At 36.2% G+C, this 24,132-nt stretch overlaps 1 protein-coding gene across 2 annotated transcripts in view; it reads left to right on the top strand.

The window, feature by feature from the left end:
• Positions 1–10,082, top strand: part of LOC107404825 (ankyrin repeat-containing protein BDA1-like) — a 32,169-nt gene extending 22,087 nt beyond the window's left edge. The window contains exons 1-3 of one of the 2 annotated variants that reach the window (XM_048473827.2): positions 7,113–7,548; positions 7,901–8,517; positions 8,893–10,082. In XM_048473827.2, coding sequence (XP_048329784.2) covers positions 7,912–8,517; positions 8,893–9,861 — 1,575 coding nt within the window. In that variant the 5' untranslated portion in view covers positions 7,113–7,548; positions 7,901–7,911 and the 3' untranslated portion in view covers positions 9,862–10,082. Of the gene's footprint in view, positions 1–7,112; positions 7,549–7,900; positions 8,518–8,892 lie in introns of those variants that run through there. The other variant, XM_060815047.1, reaches the window with a different exon arrangement.
• The last annotated feature ends 14,050 nt before the right edge of the window (positions 10,083–24,132 follow it).

The following is a 24,132-nucleotide window of genomic DNA, read 5'->3' as shown; positions in this document are numbered from 1 at the left end:
GTACAAAGCAGGAGACTTTGGTACGGTAAAGATGGGAAATTCCAATTTCGCAAAGATTATGGGAACTGGTGATATTCAGGTAAAAACGAATGTTGGTTGTACAATCACTTTGAAGGATGTCCGTCATGTTCCAGATCTTCGGCTTAATCTACTTTCAGGAGCAGCCTTAGACAAGCAAGGCTATGACAACTACTTCAGCAAAGGCACATGGAAAATGACGAAAGGTGCCATAGTTGTCGCCCGAGGACATATTTGTGGAATGCTGTACAAGACTCATGTGAAGATATGTGCAGATAGCCTCAATATTGCAGAAGGAGAGGCGTCTCAAAATCTGTGGCACCAGAGACTCGGTCACATGAGTGAAAAAGGATTGTCCACTTTGACAAGGAAAAAGCTTATCATTGTTTGCAAGGATGCTGCGCTAGATCTTTGTAATCACTGCTTGTTTGGTAAGCAACATAGAGTCTCCTTCAATTCCTCTGCATTGAGAAGATCAGAGTTGCTTAGTCTGGTACACTCTGATGTTTGTGGTCCCATGGAGGTGGAATCATTAGGTGGCAACAAGTATTTCCTGACCTTCATTGATGATGCTTCTCGGAAGGTGTGGGTATCTTTCTTGAAGACAAAGGACCAGGTATTGGATTACTTCAAACTGTTTCATACCATGGTAGAGCGTGAAACAGGAAAGAAGCTGAAATGCCTTCGCTCAGATAATGGAGGTGAGTATACTTCCAAGGAGTTCGATGCCTACTGTAGAAGACACGGCATTCGACATGAGAAGACGGTCCCTCGCACCCCACAACATAATGGAATAGCCGAAAGAATGAACTGAACCATTATGGAAAAGGTCAGAAGTATGATCAGTATGGCTAAGCTGCCAAAGCCATTCTGGGGAGAAGCTGTTCGTGCCGCCTGCTATTTAATCAACAGATCACCGTCAGTACCGTTGAATTTTGAAATTCCGGAGAAAGTGTGGTCGGGTAAGATTCCCTCCTACTCTCATTTAAGAGTGTTTGGTTGTTTAGCTTATGTACATGTATCCAAGGAGCTCAGAAAGAAGCTCGATGCAAGATCTACTCCATGCATCTTTATAGGATATGGAGATGAAGAATTCGGATACAGGTTATGGGACCCGAAAACAAAGAAGGTTATTAGAAGCAGGGATGTAGTATTCTATGAAAACCAGAAAATGGAAGACATTGAAAAGCCCAGAATGTCTCCTAATTGTAGTTCTAGTGCCGAGAATTTTTGTCCTAATCCAGCACCAGCACAAATAGCCACAGAAGATAATGAGGTGCATGAAGATATACCAGAAGCAGACCAGGAGGAAGAAGGGGATATTGAGCAGGGGGAGACTCAATCCTCTCAAGCAGCTGCAGGGCCATCACAGCGGTCAGATGATGGTACATCTCCTGAAACCAGTGGTTTACAAGTTCGGAGATCTGAACGAGGCCGAATTCCATCAAAGAGATTTTCAGAATCCGAGTATATTCTGCTTACTGAAGAGGGGGAGCCAGAGAGTTTCCAGGAAGCTGTTTCTCATCAAGAGAAGGAAAAGTGGCTGCAAGCAATGCAAGATGAGTTGGTTGAGCTTCCAACAGGAAAGAAGGCACTAAAGAATAAATGGGTGTTCAAGCTCAAGAAAGATGGCAGCGAAAAGGTGGTGAAACACAAAGCCCGATTGGTGGTCAAAGGATTTCTTCAGAAGAAAGGAATTGACTTTGATGAGATTTTTTCACCAGTGGTAAAAATGACTTCAATTTGAGTCATTTTTGGTTTAGTAACAAGTCTAAACCTAGAGCTTGAACAGATGGATGTGAAGACAGCATTTCTTCACGGTGATTTACATGAAGAAATCTACATGGAGCAGCCAGAAGGATTTGAGGTTTCAAGGAAAGAAAACCTCGTATGCAAGCTGAAGAAGAGCTTGTATGGCCTCAAGCAAGCACCAAGACAATGGTACAAGAAGTTTGACTCGTTTATGGTGAGTCAAGGCTATAAAAGGACTGCAGCAGACCAGTGTGTTTATATTCAAAAATTTTCAGGTGGAAACTTCATTGCACTTTTGCTATATGTGGACGACATGTTGATCGTTGGACAAGATGCAATGAAGATTAGTCAGCTGAAGAAAGAATTGTCTAAGTCCTTTGATATGAAAGACTTAGGACCAGCTCAACAAATTTTGGGAATACAAATAATCCGAGACAGGAAGAATAGAAGGTTATGGCTATCTCAAGAGAAGTATGTTGAACGGGTGATAAAGAGATTCAACATGGATAAAGCCAAACCGGTCAGCATTCCACTTGCAAATCATTTCAAGTTGAGTAAGAGATTGTGCCCCTCATCCAAAGAAGAGATAGAGGAGATGGCTTCAGTACCATATTCTTCAGCGGTAGGAAGTCTGATGTATGCAATGGTGTGTACCAGACCAGACATTGCTCACGCAGTAGGTGTTGTGAGCAGATTTCTGTCAAATCCTGGAAAGAAACACTGGGAAGCAGTCAAATGGATTCTCAGGTATCTTAAAGGTACATCGAAGCTGTGCTTGTGCTACGGGGGAGGTGATCCAATCTTAAAAGGCTATACAGATGCAGATATGGCCGGAGACCCTGATAATAGAAAGTCTACATCAGGTTATCTCTACACTTTTGCGGGGGAAACTGTGTCATGGCAGTCAAGATTGTAGAAGTGTGTTGCTTTATCCACTACTGAAGCAGAGTACATTGCCGCAGCGGAAGCGGGTAAGGAAATGTTGTGGTTAAAACGTTTTCTCACAGAATTGGGCATTAAGCAAGAAGACTACAAGATACATTGTGATAACCAAAGTGCCATGGATTTGAGCAAAAACTCAATGTATCATTCCCGTACAAAGCACATTGACATCCGCTATCATTGGATACGGGAAGTAATAGATCAACAGTTGCTGAAACTGATGAAGATCCACACAAAAGAGAATCCAGCAGATATGCTAACAAAAGTTGTTGCTCAAGAGAAGCTGAAGCTATGCAGAGACATAGGCGGAATGGATGGCAGATGATCATCAGTTTTAAATGCGGCTGGAGGGGGAGAATTGTGAAGTCCAGCCGCACCACCACTGTACCGACAGTGTGAAGACTGCACAGCCACCATTTTTGACAATGGCTATTGCTGCATTTAACACCGAAAATGGATTGCTCAACAATTGTGGGCTACTGTCAGAAGCTGTTGAAGATTGTGGCCATGCAACCGACTTTGTAAGCCTATAAATAGGCTCCATCCCGTTGCATGCAAGCTAAGCCAAGAGAGCAAGCTCAATATCATCCCAAGTGAGGAGAATTGAGAGAAAACTTCGAGAGAGAGAGTCTTTAAGTTCCAGAGAGAGCTTGAGAGAAGAGTGAGCAATTCCAGAGAGAATTTGAGAGTGTAGAGAGAGGTTCCACATGAGAATCCTCCATGAGAGAAGTTTTTATTTTTGTATTCTATTTCTAAGAGAGTAATAGAATTCTTTTTATTTTTCTTCTCATATTTCTTCTCTAAAGTGGTCAGAGAACCACAATACCATGAAGGCAAGGCGGCGGATCTGGGCCCTGCGCCGCGGTTCCTTTGTATGTTATCCAACTCTTGCAAAGTTTTTCCAGAAACTCTTTTGTTACCTCCTTTTTCAATTCTACGTCTCCAAAACATCAACGCACATCAAACAACAACACCAAACTTCAAGAACATGAATTTAAAGTGACATTCAACACTTATGTTAATTAATAATTAGCTCACATTGTTCAGCCCAGCGTTAGATAGCAGTCTTGTTGTGATCTTAATTGTAATTGAGTTATTGAGAAATATGGTAAATAAATTTGTGTATGTAGAGACTGTGGAGGGTGCTCAAGGCATCTATAAGACTTCTTCCCCTTTTATCATTTTTTCCTTCTTTGTCATTAGTGGGAATTTGAAAATTCATAAGAATAATTAAACTTAATTATCCGTTTATTATTTTTTTTTAAAGAAAACTTAATTAATCCCTGTTGAAAATAATAGAAATTAAATTAGTACATTAATTTATTATTATCTTATATGTATCTTTACAATATATTTGTTTATTCTCATCTTATCTTCTCTAATTAAAAAAAAAAAATTATATATATATATATATATATATCTCAAAATCTTTTTCCATAACATGTACACATTTTCTAAGGATCATCTGCCTTGTGCGGTTGTTTCTCCTAGATTAGATTGAAAACGACAAATGAAGGTGCTAGGCAGCTTGTGCTTCTACAAGTCTACTTTCTAGTGAATGAGCGGACCCGCTGGCTTGTGCGATGACTGCACTGCGTTCTGGAGTAGACTTAAAAGTACTCAAGTATTGAACAGCCTAGCCTCTACTTTAACGCCACTTAGACAAATTTAGATGTCAGAACGCACTTCGAACAAAGTTGTCTCTGTCCGATCATTATAGAATCTCAATTATTGCAGCTATCTTTCTCACTTGATTTTTCTTTTTTTTTTTTTGCGCTTTGCGAATGCATTTAAATAATATATATGGTATGGTATCAGTAATGGAGAAAAATGAAGACAAGAACCCAAAAAAATTAATAATAATAAATAAATGGCAGAGTAGCTGGATTCCAAAACTACAGTCCTCTCCATCTTCTTCTTTCAATCCCGGCAAAAGGAAGTTATTTAAAGGGCTCTTTACTTTATTATACTGTGCACTTTGTCCTTTATATTATAAAACCCTTACTTATTGCCTTTGAATTATTATTTCTGTGTTGGTTTACGGTTTAGAATCGGGCCACATCCAAGAGATGCACACAATCCCTTTTGTTGGCGTGCCCCACGGAACGGTATGACGGCATTGGCGCGCTCAGTCTGTCCGTCCGTCTGTGGGTGAAAAGTCGCTATATAGTCCCTACTACTTTGTTTGATTCAAAAGGCGAATAGCCCCCCAGCTAGTCGTATGGGGTGGGGTGCTTGTGGTAAGCTGCCTTGGATATGAGGAATTCCTGAAAAAAGGAGGCAAAGTCCGGTATTTGACGAAGATCTTTCTATCATTTCTGTGTTGGTTTACAGTTTAGCATTTAGGATTTAGAATTTCTTTCTTTGTCATTTTAGCCCCCTCTCACTTATTTATATATTATCATTTTTTCTTTTTTGAGGATGAAATGAAAATTATAGGTGTTAAAATAATTTTCTAATCTGTGTGTTCAATTATGTACTACAGATCAATTACAATAAGCACAAACCACACCTTTCTCGTTTACGCAATTGTTTTCTATTACTGCATGCGTCTCTTACTTTTAATCAAAATGCTGCTAATATATTTATTTTCTTCATTTCTTGTCGTTTCATTTTTTATTATATAATGTTATTGAAGTACTTTTATCTTTTTATCATATAAAATTTGGTGTTTAAAGACTATAAAAATATAATATTTTCAATATTTTATTAAAATAATAAAAAAAACTAAAGCATCAAGTACATAATAATTAAATAATTAGCAAGATTTGGACCATTCATTGAAAGATAAACATCTAAAGTGATATGTTAAGAATATTTTTTATGTTCTGCAAATATATCATTTTTACAAACCATGTTACATTGTAAATGTTAAAAGTTGAACATAAAAAATTTAATATATAAACAATATATATATATATATATATAGAGAGAGAGAGAGAGTTATTTTATGGTCTGGATATTCACGGGGATTTTCCATACAAATATGAAAAAAAAAAATTATTTTTACAATAAATAGTTGTCAATGTAATGTCTATGCATCAAACAAAGATGATCCTTTTTACAAAAACTGTTGTTTTTTGAGGAATGTCAATTGACACCATAATATTCATGTGGATACCTAATTAGCAAAATTTTATAATGATATTTCATATGGACTTTTGAGATTTATACCAAATACCACCTTAACAGATGGAACTTGTCCATCCAATTCTTTTCTCATTACTATGTAATGTAATATGATAAATCAAAAATATTCATTAAACTAAGAAAAATATTCATTAAGCTAAGATTATAATAGCTCATAAATAAAATATATAAAATGTGAAATTACAAAATTCTTCTAAACATCAATTAATAAATCATATCTAAAATTGAACCCCGAAATAAAATAACCAAAATTACAAAACCTAACAGACCCATACTACTTAACTAATATGAAAGCAGAAAAACTAAAAATGCTTTTAATCAATGCCAAAAATCCAGGTACTATTTATGGCATTTCTGAAACCATAATAATATATATTGAGTATAAAATTTCAGCAAACTTAAAAATAAGACAAACATTTATTATTTCAATTTTCTAATAAAATTGAAGTAATCCTTATAAATCCAAATTCAATAGGCTTATTTAATATATATATATATATATATATTTATTTTATATATATATATATATATATATATTTATATTTATTGTATCCCGATCTTGCTGCTGTTTATCATAAAATGTTCAAAAAACAACGAATAATCAATACAGACAACAATCAAGAATCCGATGAAGACATAGAGATTGATCCAGATGAAGATGATACCTATCAATTTGGAGATGAAGAAGATCACAACATCAACAACATATTGGAAGCCTGAAGTCATAATCATTAGGAATCTTTGATAGTACAAAGTTGCTTTCAAAATTTCAAAATTCCACTCACAAAAACAGATCACGAGATTTTACTGTTCAAATACTATTCATAAATAGTAAAAGGAGCCGAAGCAGATCACTGATGTGTATATATATATATATATTCCGTGTACATGTAATCCGGGTGAAAACGACGGGTATTAACGAAATTTTCTCTAAAAAAATATAAATACGATAGCTACACTTTATCCCATTGGTTATTAAAGCTTTTGCACATTGTATTCAGAACTATAAAATCCATCAGTTTACAAGTAAAATAAAATAGTATAAAATTATTTTTAAACAAAGTTATAGAAGTTGGGTATAATTAGTTTCACCAAAGTTACTTGTCAAAATACATGACTGAATTTCACTAACCAATTAAAAGAAAAAAAAAATTAACTGACAGAAAAACAATAATTCAAGGATAAATGTGAAGAAACTTGTAACATAGGTGACGAGGGTACAAAAGATAAAATTTAATTACCTCATAATATAATGATAAGCCTTTATAAGTTTAAAGTTTTAATTAAGAAAATTGACAAGAGTAAATGATTAAAACACACACAAACACACACAGTGACACAAGATCCAACTAAACTAGAAAGACAAGAGAAATATGTTTGGAACAAAATTTCAAAGGTGGAGATGCAAAGAAGATGACGGTGGATTATGATGTCAGCTATGACGTTCCTGCAATAATGAGGACGATGCATGCAAAACGTGCTTCTACAGAATAAGAAACTTTATCTACATATAATAATATCATCAGCAATAATGCATCCAGTTTATTTAATCATTAAGCATATTTGTACTCTCTACCCAAATTAATATTTATATATATTTATCTGGAATATAAAATTGGGCACATTGCCTGTTGTCCAAGCCCCGGATTGCGAGAATTCAGCTATGAAGCTAGCATTCTAATTAAGGTTGGTAGAATAAAGTATTCTATAGTAGATAGATATTAATATTATAATAGGAAATTGTTTGTTTGTGATATACTATCCAACCATCTCTACTTTTTTGTTGGCTTAGCACTTACTATTACTTTTACTTAAAAAAATATATAATAATTCCTCCCACCCCCCACCCCCCCCCCCCGGGCTTCCTTTTGCGGAGAAAAATAGTACTTTCTATTTACTTTATGTATGCATACAATACACTGCTCGAATATATTTATACAACATATTGTTTTACTATTTTTCTTGATGGAAATATTTTAGGAGTTTTGTATAAATACGGACTCTATGATCTCTTAGTAATCTTAAGTTTTTACGCCAGGGCAAAAAACAATGGAAGTAAGACGTGACGAAGATGATAGAATGGTAAGACTCTACAAAGCGTCAACCGAAGGATGTGTAGCCACCTTGAATGCATTGATAGAGGAAGACCCTTTAACTCTAAGCAAGATATCAGTTAATCCTTTTGGTGAAACTCCTCTTCACATATCAGCTTCGCTTGGTCACTTGAGTTTCACCAAACAACTTGTGTCTCGCAAGCCAAAACTTGCTGAGGAGTTGGATTTGCTCAAACGATCACCTCTTCACTTGGCTTCCGCGGAAGGCCACCGCAAGATAGTGGAGACATTAGTACAAGCGAACAAAGGTATGTGCTTAGTTGGAGATGAAGACGGGAAAATCCCTCTTCATTATGCAGCCATGAGAGGACGTGTTGAAGTAATTGAAATGCTTATTAGCGCGGAACCAAATTCAATACAAGAGAAGCCTAATGAAGGAGAAACAGTTCTTCACTTATGTGTTCAATATAACCAGTTGGAGGCCCTGAAAGTGTTGGTTCGATCAGTTGACAATGATAATAATAACGAGTTCCTCAACTCCAAAGACCAGAAATGTGGCAACACCATTTTGCACTTGGCTGTAATGCTAAAGCAAATTGAGGTACCTACATATATATATATATATATATATCCTTTTTTTTCTTTTTTTCTTTTTTTTTCTTTTTTCGGAATCTAGGACCTTTATGACCTTCCAGACATATGTGTCAGCCCCTAGATGTGGGTATGAATAATATACCAACTAAGTCAATCTCGTTTGACATCCATATATATCCATACCAACTCTGTCATTAATTAATATATATATATATATATAGATATATATATATATATAATCTCAATTAGAATATCTATATATATAATCTCAATTAGAATATGAATTTTCGGGTTCCACACCATTGAATTTCTCAATTTGATTAGTGATCATTTTGAAAGAGAGAAAATACTGCTCGTATATTAAATTAATGACTGCATGCAGACCATAAAATACTTGCTATCGATACCTGAAGTGAAAGCCGGGGCGGCTGATATGGTGAACCAGAGAGGTTTAACAGCAATTGACATGGCAGAGCACCTTCCAAAAGACTTGAAAAGCTTCAAAGTCCAGAATATTCTTCTGAAGGATATTCATCATGTTCATGTTGGTGGAGGTCTTCTCCAAAGACGACAAAAGCAACAACAACAACAACAACAACAACAACCAGCTGTAGTAGAAACGGCAGTAACTGGTATGCAAGTTGAGAAAAAATCAATATCATCATCAGCAAAAGCAAAAGCAAAAGCAAAAGCAAGCAGCAGCTGGAGTTGGAACAAATTGAAACGGTTCATGAAATACGAGGGTGATAATTGGTTGAAAGATAGAAATAGCGGGCTCATGGTGGCGGCTACTGTGATCGCAACAATGGCATTCCAAATTGCTGTTAACCCTCCCGGTGGTGTCTGGGGCGAAGATAAAGAAGGCGGCAACCCTGATTATTGCACGGAAAGCGATAAATGTCTTGCCGGAACCGCCGTGTTAGGCTATCCCATCTGGGGTTCTGATCGATATCTTTCACTCGTATATTATAATGCCTGGGCTTTCCTTACATCCTTGAGCGTAATACTATTGCTCATCAGCGGAATACCTCTGGAGTATAAGTTTTGCATGTGGCTTTTGACAGTAGCCATGTGTCTTACTCTTACTTTTCTCACGCTTACCTTCAGAGAAGCTGTATGGTTGTTAACACCCGCTGCTATTCTACAAGATGTAGATTCTCTGTTACGTTTATTTTTTCGTTTATGGGTTTATTTGCTCGGGATCGTTGCGTCCGTCCGCACACTTCGCTTTCTCTTTGTTATAGTAACCAAGTTGTACAAGTTCGTTCGCAAGCTCTTCATCGCCAACCGTTCACGCTTTGTTAATCAAGATACCCTACAAGTCCAAGTGATGACGCCGCCAAATGTGTAACGCACAATTGGACTTGTACGGTATCACAAGGCAGTCTCTGTGCATTCCTAGCTCTATGTTTATCACCTCTTTAGTTAGGTGTCTGTAGCTATAGGGTGAATTAAGTAATGTATCATAATATCTTGTGTTAATTTAGTTCATAAGCCCAGCAGCTTTAATTATTATTCCTCTCTAATTAAGCTGTCATATTGTAAAATCTTGTGCCTATAATTATTAAGTCATCTACTTTCCCTGTCGTCGTGCATTAAACTTTGATGATTTCTCACCTTCTGTCCCACTCTTTCAAATCTCTCCACATCAAGTACAACTTGAAGCGTGCTTTGTCGATCAATATTTGAATTATATATAATTACATATTATATTCATGGTCCCTGAGCTGGCCAACTTAAGAATAAGATTAATATAAAATAGAATAAAAATTGAGAAATTCTACTTGCACAGTAGAAAAACTGTATACCATCTCATCCGTTATCAATTTACCGAAATACATATTTTTTTTTTTTAAATTATGAAATACACATTCATATAGAGGTTACCAAATGTCAAAATAGCATCATTAACAAACGCCGGATTTCACCCTGATTTACTCTTCCCTATATAAGTTTTCCTTTATTTGCGGCACTTTTCCAATTTTCCATATTCAATATCTTTCATCCCAACTACATTTGGAAAGTGTCAAACTTTTGGAAAGATTTAGTTTTCCATAAATAAAACATGGATTCTATATGAATAAAATGGATCGTGGCAAATCATTACTACTAGCAATGACTTCCTCTTTCATTACTTCATCTTTTCCGTATCCCATCTTTCTTGTTCTTAGTTACTCATCAAATGGGATTCAGTTTATATCTTTATGTTCGAGCATTAATAAGGTTCAAAGAAAGGGTCTTCAAATAGATGGTTGCCATAGTTGCTGTACCATAGGAGGTTGAATTAAATTTCAGGAATCAGTTTTTCTCATGTAATATGGTTGGTCATATGAATGTTAGTGTTCGTAAATAATTAAATTAAATTTTATATTATAAATTAAAAGTAAATTTATATTTTAAAAAAAATTCAAAACTAATTTTCTAAAAATTTTTAAAATGACGCTTTCTAGATAAAATAATTTTCTCACATATTGTTTTTAAATTTGAGAATTTAATTTTATTGACTCACATTTTCTTTTTTCCAAGTAACTAGCTAAACACATAAAAATAGGATCACTTTCCTAATTGGATTCTCACACTTTACCATTTATTAAATGGGTTAAATAAGAAAATTAATAAGTGATAAAAAGAAAATTTAATGGTTTATCCCGTTAAAAAGTACCTAATTAATAATTAAGAAAAAAGATTCGGAAGAAGCAAATCAATAAACAAACTTTTTCCACTACTACGTCAATTTAAATTAGGTCATCTATTTATCTCCATGATTGCCTTTCTTTTTCATTTTTACTTTTCTTTTCCTCCACTAAAACATTCAATCTCTTTCCAAGTTGTTCAGATCATTGCTTTCATCACTACTGGTTCAGTGCATAGGATTTATAGCGACCACACAATCGACAAGGACACTATCCAAAAAAAAAAAAAAAAAAAAGAACAAAAATCATAAAAAAATATATTAAGAAAAAAAAAAAAAAACCATTGACCACCATTCCCGTCTAGATTTTTCAAAAGAGGGGAAACACTTTGAAATCATTCAAGAGACCTACTTGTCACGTGGCAAGAGGCCAAAACTCGAAGATTGAATCAACCTTTCTCCAAAAACAAAAAATTAAAGAAAAGAAAAACAGAGAATTAAGGGAACCAAATATATATATATATATATATATAAACCCGAGATTCAAGGAACGTGGAAAAAATGGAATGAGCCAAAGATAAAGGATGAGCTTTTTTATAATAACCAAGTTGTACAAGTTTGTATGCAAGCTGATTATCGATAAATTTGTTTTTTTCATAATCAAAATATAATGAATAGTCATTCCAATTGATCTGCAATATGTTATTTGTGTATATATATATATGTATATTTGATTTGTATTTACCTTATTCAACTATACGTTGCCTTGTATTATTGTATTGTATCAATATTTATATGTTTAATCAATTCAATGAGAGCATACGGTTTTATATGAAAGCGTAGAGAACCAATGGAAATAATATTGGAAGTCTATATTATTGAGTACATCAAACTCATATAAATACAAGGTGTAGGCTCTATCAAAAGCCTTGCGTAGGTATCAAACAAGAATTTACATAAGCAAGTATTACCATACACGTATATCTATAAGTGGTTTACAAGTCTATCATAGTACAACTAAGTGGTTGTGTTAGTTATGCTATCATCCCCCCTTAAGCGAAATGGGGGAGACACAATATCGAGCTTGTTCCAAAAATTTCGAAATGTCGAAATGTGTCTGTAGAAAGGATTTTGGTGAAAATATTAGTTATTTGATCAATTGTGACTATGTAAAGAACTTCCGGTGTCAGGACCCATCCAAAATTCTTCATCGGAACCCTAGACAAGTCCTGATCCCAGGGAAACCCTACCGGACCCTCCAATACAAAATCCGGCAGAACCTCCCCTAAGGGTTGGACTTACCACAAATTTCCTGCACTGAAAATACACTTCTATATACACCACCTTATTCTTCCCATTTACTACAATTTAATTCCACAAATTTGCAGCACTTCAAATGAATAACAGGGAATTAATGCATAATCAATTAAATAATACATCCAACATAGTATATAGAGCGTTAATAAAGTTCTAAGTATGATAATTAATACAAATAGAGTAGAAAGAAAATAACATAATAAGAAATGAGGAAAAGAAGACTTCTCGGATTTCCAGGAACGATCAAACTGTCGACCTCACCCTGATCGAACAATGTCTACCACCTGAGCCTAAGGGAACAAAATTTGAAAATATGAGATGCTAATCATCTCAGTGAGTCACCCAATCTACTACTCAGGGAAATAAATAATAATAATAATAATATAACAATAATATAACTTGATTAATTAATAATAATTGAAAATAATGTTTTCTCTTAAAACGCTTATGATTCACTCATTTTAAAATGTTCCCTTTTTAAAACGTTTCATAAAATCCTATATTTTGAGCCCCAAGATCTAGAAAATAATTAATCAAATAATTTACAAATAAAACTCAACAAATCAAGAATCCAAAATTAGAATGGAAATAATAATAGAAATGAAAATAAACTTTATAACAATTATTAAAAGATTAACAACATATCATAAACAAATAATACAAAAATATCAATGAAACCCATATTAAGACAATTCAAGAAATAATTAAATAATTAGAATAAATAAATTAATTAAACAATTAAGTAAAGGAATAATTTAATCAAAATAAAACACTCATTTAAAATAAATGGTAAGAATAAAATAAAATGAAGGAAAACATAATATATTAGAATTGATTTCAAAATACCAAAACAATTTGAATAATAAATTTGTAAAAAAGTTTCATAAAAATTGTGTAATTTAAATAAATAAATAATAAAACACCGTTAAATACATTTTATTAAAAATAATATTTTAAATATTTCATATTTGAAATTCATGTCGTGAAAACCAATTGATGTACTCACTATATACCAGTGGCGCCAATGGTACCCAGCGTCCCGAGCATCGCCAAATAGGAGGTTAAAAAGAGAAACCGGCATACGGTCGCATGGCGTCCCACCGCGCCGCTGCAAACAGGCGTCCTAGCCATGGAGGGGGGTGGCTACGGCTGATATCAACTTACCGACCCTCGGTCCGATGGCAACCACAGGACAACTATAACTGTAACATCTCGTCCCAAACCCCATCGGAATTCTCGCACGTTGACCGAGGTTGACCGTTGACCGAGTGGGTTAAAAGTTGACTTTTTGTTCCAGTTGAAATTTCTAGTTGACCATGATATCGTGGCAAAGTACATGATGCCCCGAGTTCGTAGACTGGTAGCACGTCGAAAACGGAGCTACGGTTTGAAAGTTATGGGCAAAACAAGTCGAGATGCAAACTGTCCAAAAGGTATCGGAGTTGACTTTTTATCATTGTAGAATTTTGTTTTGACTTTCATATGGTTGTAAAGTACTCGTCGATACGAGTTCATAGACTAGCGGCACGCTTAAATTGGATATCTGGTTAAAAAAGTTATGGACATATGAAGTTTTCCCAATACCATAATATTTTATTATATCTGGCTTAAGTGCACAGTGACGCCACGTGTCGACACCTGAGTAGTCCACGTGGGTGAACAGTGTCACCACGGTGGCTTTTATTTGGCAAAACGATGGGGGAGGAGAGAGAAAGAGAGAGAGGAGAGAGAGAGGGAGAGAGAATTGCCGGCCACCGGAGTTGTCAAATTTTCCGGCCAATTTTTGCCACACGAGCTGGCCAGACGGGAGCGCCTCTCCATTCCTGGCCAAACCCAAAAATTTTACTGCCAACCGACTGGCGACACACCCGGATCGGGGCTTTTTCCTGCGGCGGCGCCGATTCCTTCAACCGCCGAGATCTCCACATTCCGGCCTCCATTCTTGTCACCACCGGTACCGTTGAGCCCCCCTCCCTTCAAGCTACAAAACCTCCAAAAATCTCGGCCATCAGCCACCGTACGCGCCGTCGGCGGTGACGGTTGCCGGTGACCACGACGGCTCGCTGGAGAAATCCCTGTTCCGGCGAGTACCCAGTCCCGTCTCCGGTCTCTCTCCACTAATTCCGACCCTCTGAATCCAAATCCGATGTCCTTTTCCTCCAATTCACGATGGTTTGAGAGAATCGAAGAGTTGAACCCCGAAAGCTTTCCGGCGAGATTCCGGCCACCTCGGGTCCGATCTCCGGGAAGTGAGATCGGATTTGTAATCCTCGTCACTCAAGCTTCGATTCGGTATATTACTCGTCAATTTTGGTTGTCGTTTGTGTTCGCTCCCCGGGTACCCATTTGGGTGTTACCCGATTAAAATATTAATATATTTGGTTTGGTGTATTGTGGATGTTTTAGATGCACGTGTGGGTAGTGGAGTTGATCTTGCAAAGGATCTTGATTGATATACGTGCTTAAGGTGAGTGACCCACCTTGAAAACTATTTTGGGCAATTAATTATATTTATGTTATGTTAATTTGATATCTAGAATTTGCTTATGTGGTGGAATTTAAATATAATTGGGAAAAGGTATTATTTTATATATATATATATACCCATTGATGCTAAATGGAATTTTGGGTTATTAAGAAATTCCCGATTATTATTTTATTGTGATTTAATTGTATTTATTACGCATGAGCAAGGTATTTTCAGTAATAAATCGTATCTGGATTTTAATATTATTTTTGGGCATAATTGGTTTAAATATTTTGAGGAAATTATTTGTTTAAATTGGTGGTTTCAAATTTGATAATTATGCCCGTGGAATATTATTTGTTGAACCTCGTGTTACGAGAAAAATTATTTGTGTATTGTTATCGATGGTTTCGTACCAGAAATGTTAAAGGAAAATGTGGGATGGTGAGTTTGAAAATTGGTATAATTCCCACAGTGATTTTTGGAAAATCGGTACGGAAATAAGAAATTAATAATTGGTTTTAGACGCACTCATACAGTATTGGTGTTCTGGTTGTATATGTGGATTAGCGCGCAAGTTATTATGTCTCCCGTGAGTTGCCATTGGACCGAGGGCAGGCAAGTCTTATATATTGCGCATTAGCCGCCCCTCTCTGTGGCCGGGATGACGGTTTCAGCAGCGGCGCTGTCGGGACGCCGAAGAGCTGTATGCAAGTTTCTCTCTTTAATCTCCCCGCCAATCGGTGCTCGGGACACTGGGTATCGGAGGGCATCATTGGTATATGGTGTGGTGTGTCAATGATGTGATTCCACCCGAGCCCGCTTAACCGATAACCCGCTGGGGTGCTGACTCGACACGGATGAAGACTAGGCCAATCACAAGAGCTCAAATTAAGAGATTTAAGGGCAACCTGGGAGTATTTATATAGAGGGTAATCAATCTCAACAGAGCTTCTCCATACTTGAAGATACAAAGCCTATTCGAAGCATCCAAGTGGTGGAAGCCGATACGGACCCGGGTGACGGTTTTGGTACATATTTGGAGTCCGGGAAGCATGAAATGCTTCCAATGATTTATGGGTTCAATACATATGCCTAAGAGGTCATGGAATCAAGTTAAAGCAGCCTCAAATGCAATCAAAAAGGGCTTGTACGGACAGCATCCATAATTTGGCCGAATTTGCTGTATTGCTTGCTGGCTTTACTGTATTTTACTGTATTAGCCTTTTCTTATTTTTCCAAGCATGGGCAACGTGTGGGACTTCATATTCAGCTTATTTGGCATCCTAAAAGGAATCTAGAAGCTGATTTGAAGCTCAAAGAGGTCAAAGATTGATCAAAGTCAACTTGATCAAAAGGCTAGCATTTTTAGTTTCCTAATTTGTTTTTACTTTTTGTTTTAGGAAACTACCATTACTTTTTGTCTTTTATTTATTTATTTTCTGGAAAAATAACTTTAGGAAGGTTTTTATTTTATTCTTTCCATTGTAAATTAATTAATTCCTAATTTAATATAAAGGAATTAATTAAAATTAATCAAACTTAGATTAGGAAAGGAAGTATAATTTCGGCCAACTAGGTTTCTTTATGTGTGGTGGCTGGTTTTCTTTATGTTCTAGGGTTTTATTTCGTGGCTTTGTAGCCTATTTAAAGGCTTATTTTTCAATAGGAAAACAACTTTGATTTGATAAAGAAAATACTTGTGAGATTAATTATCTCTTTGTTCTTTGAGAACACCTAAAACACCATTAGAGAATTGGTTGTTTTAGCTTGACTTATCAATAGGTTTTCCATCCCCTATTGTGGCGTCTACATTATACCAAGGTTTCTAACCACAGGTTGGTTAGGGGTTAAGGTCCATTCCATGAGAACTTGAACTTAATTAAGATCCGGGCTAATATAATACAGGTTTAGGAACAGGTCGTCCTAGGTTCGTATCATTTGGTATCAGAGCTAAATTTTGTTCAGGTTTGATCTATCTTTATTTGCTTTATTTGTTTTTGTGTTATTCTACAATTTTAGCATTAGGTTAAGGTTGCATCCATCCTATACACGTTCAGCATCTTAAAAAAAAAAAAAAAAATTCATTCCTAGTTGATTTAGGATTTCCTAGTTTTATCGTATTTTTGTTTCCTAGTTTGTTGGTTGTCTTTTATCATTGTTCTTGTTAATTTGGTTTTGTTGATTTTTCTTTGCTGTTTTAGTCTTAAATATTTGCATTCATATATTCAAAAAAAAAAAAAAGAAAACAAGAAAAAAAAAAAAAGAAGTTTGCGGCAACATTTAAAAAACAAAAAAAACTGCACATTTTGTTTATTTGGAGGTCACGGGTTTGGTGTTTGTTTTGGAGTTGGAATTGCAATTTTGGTAATTATTCTTGCTACTGCAGTTGTTTATGTTCCGTGAGTGAAAAAAACAAAAAAAAAAAAAGAAGGTAAAGCCGAATAAAAAAAAAAAAATATTTCGGTTTGTTGGAGTTTGATTTGTTTGCTGGAAATTTGTTGGAGCTGCTGGTTTTTTTATTATTTATTCAATATTTGAGTTGCCGGAGAATTATTTTTGCTGCTGGATATTTGGATTTTGGGTGCTTAAATTATTTGGATTAAAATTAGATAAAGGAATTGATACAAAACTTGAATTACAAGAACAACAACCAACACTTTTCTATAACTCTGTTCTCTTTGATTCTTGTTCGTATTTGAATTTCTTTTTCTGGAATTTTATTCTTGAACTCATAATCTACTACCATCTGGTGCAGTTTTCAAAAATTCCAACGTTTTCCCATTATTTTGTGTTTTCTTGTCTAGAAAGCCGAAAAATTAGGATTTGTTGGATTCTTTCGGTATTGCCTACTTTTTGCTACTGTTTTGTTGATAAGTTTAATTAAAACATACTAGTGATCTAATTGCTGTTTTGTGGGTGTTTTAATTAGAACTTTGAGATAATTCATTGAGTGGAAAAAGGCAAGAGTGTGTGAGCTTAAAAGAGGGTAAAAGCCGAAACTAGTGTGCAAACACGAGTGTCGAGACCTTGTTTGAGTGAAACACGTGAGGGAGTGAATATTGTGAGGATTTATTTTATTTTTGCAATATTTTACTAACATGGCAGATTCTAGAATAAGGAGAGGGGATCCACCCTTGAGGATTAATGAGGAAGACTCCGTAGCATTCCATGGCGATGACCGAGCTACCGGGAGTGGAGACCAATTAGACATGAGAGCTGTTTTGGAATCAATACAGCGGGTTAGTGCTCAAGTTGAGCATGTGAATCAAAGAGTGGGAAGACTAGGAGCTTCACAAGGAAGGTCGAATACAAGAAATAGGCAAGAATTCCATGGAGGACGAGGCTGAGGACGAGGAGGTCGCGAGAGGCCGAGAGAGGAATTTGATGAGGATCCATTCGACGGTGACTTTGAGGAAGGTATGGACGAAACCTTTGCTGTCCTAGATAGAGCTGGCCATGGGAGATATAGGAGGGAAGATACAGATGATGATTTGGGAAATATCAAGGTTAATATCCCACCTTTTATGGGTAAAAGTGATCCCGAAGCTTATTTGGAGTGGGAAGAGAAAATGGAGATGATTTTTGACTGCCACAACTATTCGAAAGGTAAGAAGGTGAAGTTGGCAGCAATGGAGTTTGGCCATTATGCACTCCAATGGTGGACAAAAGAGCAAAGCACCCGAAGGAGAGTTGGTGATGACTTAATTACAACATGGCGACAAATGAAAGGAGCCATAAGGAAGCGGTTTGTGCCATCCCATTACCATAGGTTGCTGCATCAACGACTTCAATCTTTGTCTCAAGGAAGTAGGTCCGTGGAGGATTATTACAAAGAGATGGAGATGTTAATGATGAGGCTGAATATGAATGAGGATAGGGAGGCAACCATGGCAAGATTTCTTGGAGGGTTAAACCGAGACATTGCCAACCAACTTGAATTACAACAATACTTGGAATTGGAGGAGATGTTGCATGTAGCCATTAAGCTTGAGAACCAATTCAAGAGGAGGGGTGTTAGTACACGGTTTGGAGGAGTTTCTAGCAGTGGAAGGACAAGTTCAAGTGGCTGGAAAAACAATTCCACTTATGAAAACAAGTTGAAGCCGAAATTAGGAGAAGAATCTACCAACCGGCCAAGAAGGGAGGTCAAGACCGAATCTGTCCAAGCACTTAGAGGTGAGATAAAATCTGATCCTAAACCTCAAAAATCCAGAGAAATAATTTGTTTTAAGTGCCAAGGAAGAGGACACATATCCAGCCAATGCCCAAATAGAAGAATCATGGTATTAAAGGGTGATGGTGAGCTGGAATCCGCATCATTGGTATATGGTGTGGTGTGTCAATGATGTGATTCCGCCCGAGCCCGCTCAACCGATAACCCACTGGGGTGCTGACTCGACACGGATGAAGACTAGGCCAATCACAAGAGCTCAAATTAAGAGATTTAAGGGCAACCTGGGAGTATTTATACAGAGGGTAATCAATCTCAACAGAGCTTCTCCATACTTGAAGATACAAAGCCTATTCGAAGCATCCAAGTGGTGGAAGCCGATACGGACCCGGGTGACGGTTTTGGTACATATTTGGAGTCCGGGAAGCATGAAATGCTTCCAATGATTTATGGGTTCAATAAATATGCCTAAGAGGTCTTGGAATCAAGTTAAAGCAGCCTCAAATGCAATCAAAAAGGGCTTGTACGGACAGCATCCATAATTTGGCCGAATTTGCTGTATTCCTTGCTGGCTTTACTGTATTTTACTGTATTAGCCTTTTCTTATTTTTCCAAGCATGGGCAACGTGTGGGACTTCATATTCAGCTTATTTGGCATCCTAAAAAGAATCTAGAAGCTGATTTGAAGCTCAAAGAGGTCAAAGATTGATCAAAGTCAACTTGATCAAAAGGCTAGCATTTTTAGTTTCCTAATTTGTTTTTACTTTTTGTTTTAGGAAACTACCATTACTTTTTGTCTTTTATTTATTTATTTTCTGGAAAAATATCTTTAGGAAGGTTTTTATTTTATTCTTTCCATTGTAAATTAATTAATTCCTAATTTAATATAAAGGAATTAATTAATCAAACTTAGATTAGGAAAGGAAGTATAGTTTCGGCCAACTAGGTTTCTTTATGTGTGGTGGCTGGTTTTCTTTATGTTCTAGGGTTTTATTTCGTGGCTTTGTAGCCTATTTAAAGGCTTATTTTTCAATAGGAAAACAACTTTGATTTGATAAAGAAAATACTTGTGAGATTAATTATCTCTTTGTTCTTTGAGAACACCTAAAACACCATTAGAGAATTGGTTGTTTTAGCTTGACTTATCAATAGGTTTTCCATCCCCTATTGTGGCGTCTACATTATATCAAGGTTTCTAACCACAGGTTGGTTAGGGGTTGAGGTCCATTCCATTAGAACTTGAACTTAATTAAGATCCGGGCTAATATAATACGGGTTTAGGAGCAGGTCGTCCTAGGTTCGTATCAGTCAAGTATAAATTTTCAGATAGAAATTTCAAACCCTAAAGTGTTCAAAAATTATTTATTATATTTTATTACATTTTATTTATATTTGGGTTATTTAATTATTATTTATTAAATTAATTGATCCTTTGGTTTTCGGGAAATACGAATATCGGGTTTTGTGAAAATGTTTTAAAAAAGGAACATTTCCAACGAAGTGAATAGTGAGGGTTTTGAGAGAAATTATTACTTTCAATTGTTTATTATTTATTTATTTATTTAATTGTTGGTATTAATTAAATTCCTTTATTTGTTATATTATTAATATTAAAAGTGTTCAGTAAATAGGGTCACTCACTGAGATGATTAGCATCGCATATTTTTAAATTTCGTTCCCTTAGGTGCAAGGGGTGGTAGATGTTCTTCCAGGACGAACCTAATCTCCGTCGCTGTCTTAGTTCGAGAAGTACCTTTGTCTTCATTTATTTCAATTGTAATATTTCTTTCATCCTTGTTGTATTCTATGCTTAATAGTACTTCATGAAGCTCTGTATACTGTCTCGGAGATTTATGTATTAATTGTGCACTAGATTACTGTTATTCATTTGGAGTGCTGTAAATTTGTAGAATCAGCTTGTAGTAATGTGGGAGGAATAAGGGGATGAATATAGAAGTGTGTTTTCAGTGCAGGAAATTTTTGGTTAGTCCTACCCTTAGGGGAGGTGCTGCCGGATTTTCCGTTGGAAGGTTCGGCGGTATTTCCTTGGGATTAGGGCTTGTCTAGGGTTCCAGTGAGGAATTTTGGACGGGTCCTGACAGTAACAGCCCAGAACACCCGCGTTCGATATTGTCCTCTTTGGACCTGGGAAATCCTCTTACAACTGAGCCCTCAAGTTTTTGTCAAAATGCGTCGTACGGGAAATGTATCCACACCACCTTATAAGGTGTGCTTTATTCTCCTTTCCAACTGATGTAGGACTTCACAATCCTCCCCCCTTGGGGCCCAGCGTCCTCGCTGGCATACCGATACCATCTGTAACAGCCCAGACCACCCGCATCCGATATTGTCCTCTTTGGGTCTAGGAATCCTCTTACAACCCAGCTCTCAAGGTTTTGTCAAAACGCATCGTACAGAAAAAGTATCCACACCACCTTATAAGGCGTGCTTCGTTCCCCTTTTCAACCGATATGGGACTTCACAACAAACCTTGCGCATTACTCACACCTACCTGCGTGCTAATCATATCCATGTGCGCACTAATCATATCTACATATATAGAACACCAGTATATGTGTGGTGCATCTAAAAACACGTAAATCATAAAGTCAATATTTGTATAAAATACCACTGGGTTTGTTTTAACCATTTAAACCCATAAATTTTTCACATATCTCTTTTCAAAATCATCCTCATAAACCCACCACTTTAAAATCCATCAATTTCAAATCCATCAACTCTTAATTCCATCAATTCAAATATATGAACTTTTCAATGGCATAAAGTCAAATATTTAATATTCCAATGTATAAATATTTTTGAAACATAATAATTTAAATCAACATTTTTCCTCAAATCTTAAAAAAAAAACAATTTGAATAAAATATTTCATTTAAACCTCATAAAATCCGCAATAATCAAAATTCCTATAAATACATTTTCAAACACAAAATAAATTCACAATTAAATTCAACAAAAATTCAAATAAAATTAAATTAACAATTTCTATAAAATTGAATTTCATAAAATTAAAATTTCCATAATTTATCAAATCAAAATATGCTTTAATGCACATATACATTTCAATTTGCTCAAATATTGGTATTGAAAATTTAATTAACAATTGTCAAATATTTAACATACAATAAAAGCATTCAGTTATTAAAACATCACAAAATATAATTAATTTAACACTCGAAATTAATTTTGAAGGTGGGTCACTCGCCTCGAGCACGCATATTAATTAAGATCCTCCACAGGATTAGTCTCACGACCCACACGTGCTCCTAAAATATCAACATTACCAACAATAATTAAATTAATATTTTATTCAAGTAATTAATACATGGTACCCAGGGGAGCTAACACAAACAGTAACTAAAACGCGTGAATAATATACCGAAATGAAGCTTAGGGAACGAGGATCACAGATTGGATCTTACCTCCCAGAGATCGGAACCAAGGTGGCCAAAATCCCGTCGGAAAGGTCTCGGATTTTGGATCCACGGATCTCACAAACCACTGCGAATTGGAGGCAACGGATCTCAGATTTGGGTTTAAGGGTCGGAATTAATGGAAAAGGATGGGCGGTGTGACTAGGAACTCGCTGGAATTGGGTTTTCCGACAATTTACCGTGGTCACCGGAAACCGTCACCCCCCGCGGCATGTCTGACAACCATTGGCCATGATTTTTGACTGGCCGGTTAATTTTTAGGTGGACGTCAAGGTGGGGTGGTGCGTGTAGGTGGTAACTGACTAGACGGCTATCAACGGTGGTGGTGGTCTCTCCTCTCTCTCTCTCTCCTCCCCTCTTTCTCTCTCTTCCCCTTCAGCCCACATGTGTTTTAGCCAAAATAAAAGCCACCCGTGGGTGACACTGTTCACTCATGGAATTGGCTGAAAACACGACACGTGACACACACTGTGCACTTAAGTCAAAATATATTAAAATAATATGGTATTCAGAAAAATTTGCAGGTCCATAACTTTCAAACCACATGTTCAAATTGAGCGCGCCATTAGTCTATGAACTTATATCGATGAGTACTTCACAACCATGCATGAGTCGAAGTTCAACTTTCCATGACCAAAAAATCAACTTCGGCACCCCTTGGACAGTTTGGACCTCAACTTGTCTTGCTCATAACATTCAAATGGTAGCTTTGTTTTTAATGTGCTACTAGTCTACGAACTCGAGTCAATGTGTACTCCGCAATGGTGCCTCAGCCAATGCAAAATTCTTTTCGGAACAAAAGTCAAAATTTTGACCCACTCGATCAACTATCAACCTCGGTCAACATGCAAAAATTCCAATGTACTTCGGGACGGGGTGTTACATCCAGAGTGCGTTGAAGGACCTTATCCTTCACAAAGTGGACATCTATTTCAGTGTGCTTGCAGCGATTATGGAACACTGGATTGGCAGCTAACGACCCTGTGCCTAGATTATTACACCACAGTATAAGAACATCCGGTGAGAAATTTTTTAACTAAAGCAGCTGTTGTAACCAAGACATTTCAACAGCCCTTGGTGCAAAAGCCTGATATTCAGATTCGGTACTCGATCTAGCTACATCATTTTGTTTTCGTGAAGACCAAGATACTAATAGATATTTCCTAAATTTAGTATCCATTGATGGACTTCTTCTAACACCCTGTACCAAAAAATACACATGTTTTAACAAGTTTGACCAAGTTGACTAAGTTTGATCAAGTTTGACCATGTAAACAATATGTGGGTCCAAGTTGACTTTTTCAATGGCCAATATTTTTGGTTTGAATGAGGTACCATTGTGTAGATCTCGTCAATACAAGTTCATAGACTAATGGCACGTCAAATTCTGAGTTACGGATAAAAAGTTATGGTTCTGAGTAGTTTTAAGCATAAATTTTATATCAGTGTCCAAACTAGTCCCCAGTTTTTGTCTGTTAGTGACCTTAGGCTCTATTTAAGCCTCTGTAAGTGTGCCAAACAGGAAGCAAAGCCCAAAATACCCATTTCATCTCCAAAATCTGAGATATTCTCCCCCA

Source organism: Ziziphus jujuba, chromosome 1 (assembly GCF_031755915.1).
Source record: "Ziziphus jujuba cultivar Dongzao chromosome 1, ASM3175591v1".
Lineage (NCBI taxonomy): Eukaryota > Viridiplantae > Streptophyta > Magnoliopsida > Rosales > Rhamnaceae > Ziziphus > Ziziphus jujuba.
The sequence above is the reverse complement of the archived record's forward strand: the minus strand, read 5'-3'. Positions and strand labels throughout refer to the sequence as shown.